This window comes from Solanum tuberosum, unplaced genomic scaffold (assembly GCF_000226075.1).
Source record: "Solanum tuberosum cultivar DM 1-3 516 R44 unplaced genomic scaffold, SolTub_3.0 scf00212, whole genome shotgun sequence".
NCBI lineage: Eukaryota > Viridiplantae > Streptophyta > Magnoliopsida > Solanales > Solanaceae > Solanum > Solanum tuberosum.
The window spans coordinates 468000-479649 of NW_006239138.1; the positions used below are offsets into that span (position 1 = coordinate 468000).

The following is an 11650-nucleotide window of genomic DNA, read 5'->3' on the forward strand; positions in this document are numbered from 1 at the left end:
ATGTGGCGGTGAGGCATTGGTTCGGGCTTATTAGTAGCACAATCATTCCATCCCAGAATGAGTCTATCCTCCGACACACAAAGACGGCCTGTCTTGGATCTATTATTGCTGGGAAGAGAATAAACTTAGGTGCGATTATTGGGCAGGAGATGGTCATAAGGGCCAAGCAGAATTCCTTATTTTGTATCAATTTCATAGGCGTATAAGGTATTAGGAAGAATTCAATGAGAATATAGAAAGTCTCTATGAGCAAAATCCCTGAAGGTTAGTACTACATGTCAGTCGATAGTCACTTTTGGTGATTTTCCCACCCCATTCTTTCTCCATAATTTTGTCCCGTTGATAAGTTTATGAGAGATTAGCCAACATTTTTCACTTTTGTGATTCATTATTTTCTGTCTATTATATATTCTCGGCTTATTATTTAACTAATTCTTGATCGATTAGAATTTGTTTAATTCATTTGCATTCTCAATTTAGTCGAGTTGTATTCAATTAATATGCATTTGTCAAAGTTAATGTACAAACATTGAGATGCAACACAAATATTTTGCATTCTCACAAGTCACAGGGAGAAAAATTATGTACTCCAGGAGAATCTAGAGCACAGTTCAAACATTGGTCCTAATTGAGAAAGAAAAAATAAGAAAAGAAGTTGTCACACAAACAACATCCGGTCAAAATGATGTAGACTTCGTAGCTGAACATTAATTAGGTATCGATATCATTGAACATCTATTGCAATGCTTCTTTTGATGAAGTAATAGATTTTATAGAAAGAACACCAGGAAGATGAAATTAGACCAATATTGAACATCTATTGCAGTTTTTTATACAACTATTAATTGGGTTGCAGCTTCCTGGTGCCATACAAATAGGGGTGTAAACGTGCGCTTTTAGGACAAAGCTTATATGAGCATATGTTTGTGAGTCTATGCTTGACACACTTGGTGTGATCAGGGGACAAAGAAATGCTTTGAAGTGGCTGAGAGTTAGCAAGCAACCTTGGCGTCTTGGCAAGAGGTTCGATGTCCCCCTCCTTTCCAGTCCAGCCGCAGTACGGCACCTGAACTTGAAGCTACGATCAGATCCGATTGGATCTGATCCTATCCGATCCATTAAAAGCTAGGATATCTTTAGTGTATTCTCTGCAAACCTCACCACAACTATTTGAGATAATATTCATAAAAGCTTTTATGTGTGGACATGTTAAAGGAAATGCGTGATAAAATTTCATACCAATCTGTTTTCCCTTAATTTTTATCAGTAAGTGAGGCTAAGCTTTGCCACTAAAAGTTTAGTTAAATGAATAGTGAGATAGTCGTTTGTAGTTCTTCTTTACATGAAAGTAGATGGTCATTTATCTTTGATAAACATCTTTACTTTGTAATAGTAAGAACAAATTGATGCCAAGAGCATAGCTACTCTTTCAAATAATTTTATATAGAACAAAAAGATGCCCAAAGCAAGACTACTCTTCCAAACTCTTTAATACATCTAAAACAAGTTTTTGTCACACAAAACTTGATTTTCTTATTTTGATTCTTATACTTTCTTATGTGTTGAAGAAGCAAATGTTTGATAACAAAGGACATTTAGATCGAAGGAAGATGGGTTTTTAGGCAAGGAATTTTTCACATAAACAAACCCTCCAAATATATATTTTGCAATTTTACATGATATATATTGGAGTAGCAATTTTCACTTCAGCTCTTTCTAACATTTGAATTGTTAATTTGAATCTTTTAGTTAAGGTCACGTGATATCTATTGGGTGGTTAAGTTGTGCAGTAAAATTGATGTAGCAATTAGAAAAAGAAGTCTGAGTTGATCCAGCTAACAAGTTTAAGAAATTTGGAAAATTTACAAGGAAGAACGAAAGAAACACTATTACTTAGTTTGTACCACTTGTGCATAGAATTTTTGAAAATCTATATTTGCCCTTCCTTAACATTTCATATATATGCTTATTACTCGCGTCAATCATATCATTATCATATTATTTTATTCAATTTTAGCTATATGTTTTTACATGTACTATTTTGTCGCTCTTATTTATTTCTTAGTTGTTGTGCTTACTCCTTCATCACCAAATGACGATGCAAACATTCACCACATGAAAATATACAGGGAAACAAGTGTTGTATCTGAATCTTCAGAAAATTGGATTGTCCACGCCTTTCAAAAAGTAGTAAAAGGTCAGTCTACTTATAATTGTAGAATTAATGACTATACTTCTAACATTACGATTTTTATGAACTCTTAATGGAGAAAGATATTGATTCATACGAACATAGAGTAAATAATATTTAAGAGATTGGCCTTGGTTGTATGAAATGCATAAAATCAAAAATTAGGTGATCTCACCAATTGATGTTTACAGAATTGAAAAGAAAAGGATGTCAATTGAGATAGTTTCCAATATGTTACATTAGAGTAAGGTCTATTTGTGGAGTTGTTTTTTTTCCTATTAATATATGATTTGTCTTGGTTTTTATGTAATTTTCTATTTTTATTTTTGTGATTATTCACCTGAATTGTAATCTTGGTTTGTATATATTTTTTTAAAAATATTTTATTTGGTTAAGCAACATTAGTAGAACTTCAAGTTATCAATTAATTAATTAAAAAGGGGTAGAAAATTAGAAGAGATTAATACAACATGACTAGTGTAGATGATTGTGCTAATTATACATCGATCCTTTGTTTGATAGCTTCTGATTGGTTTACTCGAGGTTGAAAATTAAGCCATCCACACCGGCAAAAGAGTTATAAAAGGTCAGTCTACTTAGGTACCTACAATTGAGCTTAGATGAGATTATAATAATGTAACTTATTATATTCTCTTTTCATACATATTTACCCTCTGTATTGTCTATTATTGCAGGAGATATCTTCCTTACTTTTGTATTTTTTGGTGCTTGCAAAGGAAGCTTTTGAAATTATCATCCGGTTATCTATTATTGCAGGAAGTATCTTTCTTAATTTTATGTTTTTGGTGAATGCAAATGCAGCTTTTTGAAATTATCAGCCAGTATAACTATGCTCAATAGAGGAGACCCATCATAGGGAACTAACAAAGATGTTATCCAGCTCTTGGTCAAAGAACTTAGCAGTAAACATGAGGTATTGATGGAGGGTAAAAATTTTTGGGATGACTTTGCTAACTCTATAATTTGCATTAAACAAGAATTTTAGAGGCCTAAAGCCTATTGCATTCAAATATAAGATTTAAAAATTTGAGGCAGAAGGAACATTAAAGACAAATGAAACTGCATGTGGCAAAATTTGCAATTACTCCTTTTGTCTTTTGTCTTTTCTCTTTGAAGCCTGTTTCTTCATCTTTTTTACCATTTTGAATGGTTCCAGAGAGAAATTTTGCATTAGATGTATGCTTTCCATTTATTTGTTATCTATTAGTCTCCATTATTAATTGATCTAAACGCCTTTGTTATTAAAAATATTGATTTAAAGGTAACAAATGTACATTTAGTCGCTATGAAGATCCTCTCTTGGGGGTCATAGACACTTTTAGCTTATCCTTTTCATTTCATTATCACTTTCTCTCGGTCTTCTTTCATTCTTTTTGAAATTAGTAATATTTTTATTGTTGAAGTGGTTTCTATATATTGCTATATTTTCTGTGTTCTTCTCTAATCTTAACTAGTTTAGATTCTAGACGCATTGATTCAGAGTTTCTGCGTTATTTTCTCATCACAATATAGGGATGTATAGCTTGAAAAAATGATATTTAGAAACTTCTCTAACATTATGAAAATATTAGCTGATACCTCTTCTTAGATACTTGATTGGATTAACTATTTCAGTAGAATTGATAACTATTATTTTGTGTATTCATTTTCTACATTTTCCTTGTTGTATTCCATATTTATAGAATTAAATGTCGACTACACAATAAAATTAATTGATGAATACAATAGTGTTTGCCAATTAGGTGCTCCATGTATTAGTCTTATTCTTGGCAGTAGTGTTTTGCAAGTTAGTTTGTATAGTATGGAATATGGACTTGAGACTAAAATTATGTTCTCTATCTGGTGTAAATAATTTCATGGAGAAGAAGCATGTGTCGATTGTGAAAACCATTACCTCATGTCATTCCATTCCTTCAACAATTTGTGGACTTCAATTCATTTTGCAAAAGCAAATCTCAAAAATTAAAGTAAAAAGATTAAATGCTATAAGGAAAAAAGATTCACCAATAAAGATGATAGATAACTTTCCATGGAATTAATGGGTCGATATTTTCTACCAATGCCACTTTCAATGCTATAAATAATAGGACAAGAGGAGCATAGCTAGTATATATCAACATCCCTCATCACTAGCTAATTACAACTAGGGTTTAATTTCCAAAAATTCTCACTCTTTCAAGTTTTGAATCTTGTTCTTGAAAAAAATATGGTGATTGTAAGCGGAAACACATTGCCTTTTCGTCTCTATGGGATAGAAGCAAGGCTTGTAATTAGCTTCTGTTTTAATAGAGAGTTTGATAATGATGATGATGACGATGATGATGGAGCAAAAGTAGCACCTGCAGCATAATATGGTTTGGCATTATATGTGTGTTTTCTTTTGAAAACATGAAGCTCATATATATAATATAGTTTGTGAGGTAGAAATTGGTGTTTAATTTTCTTCTTAGAATAAATAGGAAACTAAACCCTAGCTATATATATGAGAATTTGTCTTCTTTTATTAGCCAAAAAAAAATATAGTCTTCTCCCCCCCCCCCCCCCTCTTATATTAGCATAAGCACTTTTTCTTATTATTAATTGAAGCAATTATATATTTAGAATTAAAAAGATGTCATGTCAAATTTGAACCATTTTTCCAATACACATCAGCCTTAATAATAATGGTTGAATTTTTAGCATGGAAAATTGCTTCATATATTCCAAGAAATGAGGAACTTCAAACATCAAATTTAATCTCATATTTCATAAATGAAGCTACATTTATGGACTACTTTAGATTCTCCTATTTTTATTTCCTTCCTTACATATCCATTTGAATATAAACCCAAAAATAAAATAAAAAAATCGCAAAAAAAATAAGAGAGTATTAAAGGATAATGAATCTATCTGAAGATATAATTTTTGAGATTTTGACAAGATTACATGTAACTTCTTTGATAAGGTTCAAATGTGTTTGCAAATTCTGGTATTCTCTCATCAAGAACCCTAATTTCATCTCAAAACATTTGCATAACCTAAATAACAAACAAAATCATCTCCATTTGCTAATTAGTCGCCGCGGAAACATTACAAATAAAAGGATCCTCTCATTGTCACAAAATGACACATTTAATGTTTTCATCAATCAAGATTTTCCAGAATACTTCAAAGACAAATTTGGTCATGTAAGACTTATAGGTCCATGTAACGGCATTGTTTGTTTATGTGGTTATCCATATAACATTGTTCTATGGAATCCATCAATTAGAGACTACAAAATATTACCTCAATCACATATTCAACGTCTTGTTGGATCAACAATACGTGGGAGTGATTTTGGATTAGGGTTTGATTCGAAGAAAAATGACTATAAGGTAATACAAATTTTATTTTGTCTATCGATTGATCATGTTTTTGTTTATCAAGTTGAGATATACTCTTTGAATACAAATTCATGGAGGAAGTATAAAGGGATTGTGCCATCTAAAATAAAGTATGGTAATACTTCATGGAGTATGGTATATGAAAATGAGATTTTTTGTTGGTTAGGTCAAAATGTTGATAATCATGAGGTGATACTTTTATTCAACATGAGTGAAGAGATTTTTCAAAATATTAAGTTACCATCAAATATTGGAATTTTTGGAGAGCAAGAAATAATGAGGAGTGTTTGGGTGATTGTGCCATTTAAAGAATCAATTTCACTTATTGTTTATTGTTTAAAAGAAGTGGAGAAGTATTATGATATATGGGTGATGAATAATGAAATGGGAGTTGAAAATTGTTGGACTAAATTGCAAAGAATTGGTCCTATTTCTAGGGTGGAAAGGCCTTTAGGGTTTTGGAAAAATGGTGAGCTAATTTTGGAAAATAGCTCTGGACAATTAGTGATTTATGATCCTTCAAATCAAGAAATGAAGACACTTGGATTTTATGGGAAAAGAGGCAAGCTGGAAATAGTTGTTTATAAGGAGAGTTTAGTTTCAGTCAATTGATATCGTAGATAAGGTCTACATACATCCCACTCGATCCTCAGACTCCACTATACTGTTGTTGTTGTTGTTGTTATTGATATTGCTTCTATGTGAATAGCAGTGGAGACAAATTTAAAATCTAGAATCAATGAGTTGAAAATGAAAATCGTGTTAATTTATGTATATTTTAGATGTTTTTGGTGTATGTATGTATGGTTCGAGAAGAAAGTAATGGATTTAATTAATTGAACTAGCAGATCCTATCCAGAATGCACTCGCCTTTGAAACAATAGTATATATTTTTCATAGCTATATGAACCCTTGAGTTGATGTGAAACTAATTTCTTCTTGTACATAATTATGAGTCTGCAGACAAAAGGGCAAAAAGATTGAGTGAAATTTCCAAAAGAGCAACAAAAATAAGTTTGAAATCAAAATGGTAACATTTAAACATGAGGGAGATGGCCTCTAAATTGGGGTAGGAAGGGTCAGGTCCCTATGCGCCTTACAAGGCGCAAGGAGACAGGCTTTCTACTCCAAACAAAAAAGTCTGAAAATCTCAAAACATGCACTTTTTTGTCCTATTTATGAACAGTCAAATGCTTAGACTATAGTTGAGAGCCTTCGAGACATTGCGATTTTGTATCATACAACAAAAAAATACAGCATTCATCTATCTTCCCTTTGATGTAGCAAACCCCATTTTGATTCCCTACAGCATACATACAACACCCTATATGTTTACTTACTTTACCTTCTTGGAGTAATAAAAAAAGGAAGATTCTTGTTGTTGCTTCTGTGAAAAAAAAACCTCTGTTAATTGTGAGAATAAATCTATCTAAAACCTGATTTAATAAGGTCCATTTCCATGCTTCCGCTTAGAATGACCTCTTTGCATGGTATCTCTATGCGCAGATGATCCCTGTACAGATAGACTCATTGAGATACAGAGCTTTGAGCAAATTTAATCCAATAAAACAAGTATTTTGGACATGATAATTTGATGATTGATTCCAGTTTGTCTTACCTTTGATACATGAATGCCACCTCTTTGATGATGCATATTGGGGAGCTGATGCCGGCCGTTGTACTCAAATGAATTGGGAGAAATGTTGGGATTCATATCAATTATGTTATTCCACCCAGGATCAGACTGACCAATCTCAGTAGCACTAACCATTGTAGTAAGTGAGTCCACAGGCTCATGCAGCAATGAGATTCCTGACATTCCATTGTACGACAAGATGCAACTCATTGCATTAATAGAGCTGGCAAGAACCTCAAGAAGAACTTTTCCAGGATGTGTGACCTGTAATAACATTCACTTACACATTAGATCAACCAAAAGCCACATATGTCAGTAACTATCTTAACATAGCAACAAAATGAAACCCTAATTACTTTGTGTTGTTTTTCTTTCTTTTCTTCTCATTTTGCTTGGGGAGTGGAGGGGAGGCGTAGGGAAGATTCTCTCTTTAAAACAATGCAGAACAAAAAAACTAACTTGAATAAAATTGCTGCAGCTAATCTCTCTCTCAGGTAGTAAATTTGAGCAACGACAAGAGTTGTTGACTCAAAAGGAATCCATCTATCAACAATGACCTTAACTGTATTATCAGGAGAAGACATAATTTTCTCTCCTTGATGGGCTTCTGACAGATCTGCTTTAATATTACCTTCCTCGCCATTGTCCTCATCAGCATCTTCATAATCACTATTATCATCATCATCTTCATTTCCAGGAGCCACTACAATCTCTGTTGCCAGCAACAACAGTGGGAGTGGCCCAGTGACACTACAATTCCTTATAAGCAGACCTCCATAACCACGAGTTATCTCATCATATGCAATTAATTGTTGCTCATAGAATTTTTGGAATGAAAGCTTGAAGTTAGTTGAATGAGGGCTTAATCGAACTTTATCACCACCTGCAGTCTCAATGACGACCTTCTTATTACTTTTCAGAGGCGGGAGCAGACTTCCAACCATAAGGTACAAACCAGCAACAAGAACATCATCTAGTATGCCTGGATCCTGTGCGTTAAGGTTACATGAAAATCCATCTCCGAGAATAAACCCATTCCCCAAAAGTTCAGATGCAAGTTGTTTACGCATTCCTAATAGGATATGCATAGTGCCTGAAGATACAAAGTACTTGGAACAAAACCTTGATTCTTGACCAATTTCTTTCGCACTTTTCCAGCCCTCGAACGCAGCCACAACTGCTAATTGATCACTTCTTCCACCATACCATAAGGCTAACTCAGCTTTTGCAATTGAAGCTCTCTTCTTCTCATTTGGAAACATGGGTAGGGTAAATGGATCTCTATAGTCAGAAGCGCAAGCCATAGTCAATGCTAGGTCAAGGCAGTTCAATAAGATGGAAATTAAAAGCATGTTGCTTGTAGGCAGATGAACTGGTAAAGATCCTAGCCTTTTTCCAAGCTCTATAAGTTTCTCATCAAATGACAGCGCCCAATATCTTGAAGAACAATGATTGTATTACGTATGGTCTCATAAACCGGAGGATCAAGTGTCTTCTGCAGGAATTCTTCTATCTTGCAATCAGGGTTAAGAAGCTTGACTTGCCAAAGAAAAGGTATTCAAACTGCTATACAACAAGCTCTTTTGTTAAATAGTTCACATTTACTGTAAGTAGATTTGTTGTGAATAAAACTAGAATAATTTTCAAAAGCCTACTGAATTACTTTTTATTTTAATTATTACAAGTTTCTTCACCTCCTTCCATCCCTGGCTAATGTTTTCAACTACCAACAAGAACCTCAATATATTTCACCAAATCATCTTTTTTATTTGAACTGGTAAAAGTTATTTCATCTAATCATCATGCAAAGTATTTACATTACAAAAATCATATTCCCAAATGACGAGGAAGAATAATGAAGCACCTAAAGACATAGTTCCTCTATAGGAATCCTCTTAATCGGAACCTCAAAATCAGGCAATAAAGTTGCTCGAAGTTTTGAATAAAGATGATAACAAATCCCTGGCTGGCACCGCCCAGCACGCCCTTCTCTTTGCTTTGCACTTGCTTTTGAGACCCATGAAGATTGAATAATTGATACATTATTATAAGGGTCATAATTTTTTTCTATAATTCGTCCACTGTCTATTACAGAAACAACATCATCAATGGGAATGGCAGTTTCAGCAATATTAGTTGAAAGAACAATTTTGCGACAGCCTGGAGGAGGATGTCTAAAAACCTTCTTTTGCTCCACAGAAGGAACCATAGAAACGAGAGGGATCACTGAAAACTTAGACTGATCATTGAAATAGTGGCTTGCTTTCAATCTCTCTCGTGTTTTGTTAATGTCCTCCCAACCAGGAATGAAAACAAGGATGGCCCCGTCCTCTGAGTCTATGCATATTTATTTAATAGTTGTTCAATAAGGACATCATCAATCAGTTCAAGGTCAACTGTTGATAGGTATTTGTCAAGTAAATGTTGTTGCTCCTCACAGCTGGAAGATGATTTCTCCATGTGTTCCTTAATTATTTCAACAGCTTCTGTCTGATTCTCCTGCTCAGCCCAATCTAGAGCAGTTTTCCCATCATTAGCACGTAAATGGCAGTCAACACCAAAAGAGAGGAGCATGAAAATGTCACCAACGCGGCCTTTTCCAACAAACACCATAAATGGAGTCACTCCACTCAAAGAATGTTGATAATTGAAAATTTTTGGTCCCCCTTCAGAAGATATTAGATCCAAAAGGGGATCCAGATCATCATATGAAAAAACCAGATTAATTGATTCATCTAATGCAACTTGGTACTCCTCAGTTAATATTGATTCCTCAGGCATGACACAGGATGAGGTGGAGTCATGGCGATTAATTTTAGTTGACTTTACAATAGAAAGTACATCCTCTAAATAGAACATTTTTACCTGACATAGGTGTAGAGGCGTATAAATACTTCAAAAACTCACATCATAAATCAACAAAGAGATAAATCAGCATATAGAAACTAGGAGAAAGGTTTTACAGGATAAGTAAATCCAGGGACTCGGATAACTGGCAACCACCAAAGTATTTTGAAAAATGTTCAGCATCCAGTGTAGCACTCATCAGAACCTGTTTGGAGGTCCATTCAATTGATTATATCATAAAACCACATACATATTACTAGAATAAAACTAATAAAAAGAGGCACTATTTTATTACAATACAAAAGCAAAATGAGAAGTCCTACCAAACGCAAATTTGGATATGAAGGAAGCAAGTCCTTACAAGTAAAGAAAGATCAACTTGAACATTTGTTGTTTCACAGTGGTTTAAATTAAAAGAAACTAAGTAGTGACACCTTTTTATGTTTTCTTGAATGAAAATGACAAGCTAATTTCTATAATCCAGACAAGTTTGCATAAGTAAGCTACAGAAAGGAGGTTAATTGACTTGGCCAGTTGGCAAGCCAAAAATTAGCACATTATAATCCCAACTCCTGTCAGAAAGATCATTCATGACGGACAAAATTATAATCCACGTATCTATTTAACTAATAAAATAGATTAAACCAATGCACCTGAGACTAGCGAGCATGAAATCGAAGTAGCGATCCCTCTCATGAATTTCGTCCTGTGAAATTTGAAGTTTGTTAGGTAGTAAAAACAAAGAAGAAGCACAGCTGAGAATGTGTGTCAAATTAGAAAATACAAGCATTTGTACAAAAAGAAGTAGAGAAGGATTAACATGACAAATGAACTTTGCAAGCAACAAAACAAACACCACACAGATTGAAGCCGGACTTGTGAGATACAAACATAAATCAAAGAGCCAAGTAAAAAAGTAAATAAATAATAATAACTAAATATATTGTTGCAGAGAACTGTGATAGAAGGAAAAAGAAGAAAGAGGAATATGAACATCATAACTTCGTAAGGAACACACCAGATAAAGACAAAAGATGGAAGAAACAAAAATATTACTCCCACAAATCTAGAACTTGCACTTGGATTACAGTTTTCTATATGTAATCTTGAGTAATATTTAGGATATGATTCAATTCACAATGACATATTGCAAAAGGAGAATTGCTATATTTGACCATTTAGACTTTCTCTAGGTATAAAAGGCTCTATTAGAAACCAAACACTCAAGTAATTCATTAATGTCATTGATCTATACATCTATCAATAATGTATCTAGAAACTTGTAGTTTTTACCTCAAAATTATCTCAAAAAATACCGCAAATATTAGGAGTCTTCAAATTACCCTAAAAGAAAGTTATGGTTTTGGGGATAGAAACAAAGGAGGAGCCTCGCTTTTAGATCTAGCAAAATCTTGAGTTGGTGGTAGTTAACTCAAGTTCCCCAAGAAGGAGGAACACTTGGTGACCTTCCGTAGTTCGTTGGCTAAGACTCACATAGATAGTTAACTCTTTAGGAAGGGTGATAAATAGGTAAAGGTAAAGTTCTATCCTGAGTGAGAATCTTGCAATCCAAATAAGCTCAGCGATGGA

General features: G+C 33.6%; 1 protein-coding gene and 1 pseudogene across 1 annotated transcript; one reads left to right on the top strand and one right to left on the bottom strand.

Moving 5' to 3' along the window:
• Positions 1-5091: 5091 nt before the first annotated feature.
• LOC107062241 (F-box protein CPR30-like) lies at positions 5092-6229 on the top strand. The gene has a single exon (XM_015312638.1). It carries the CDS (start codon positions 5092-5094, stop codon positions 6187-6189), a length of 1098 nt encoding a protein of 365 aa, XP_015168124.1. The 3' UTR covers positions 6190-6229.
• Positions 6230-7132: 903 nt separating this feature from the next.
• LOC102583435 (ATP-dependent RNA helicase DHX36-like) lies at positions 7133-10850 on the bottom strand (annotated as a pseudogene).
• Positions 10851-11650: the final 800 nt, after the last annotated feature.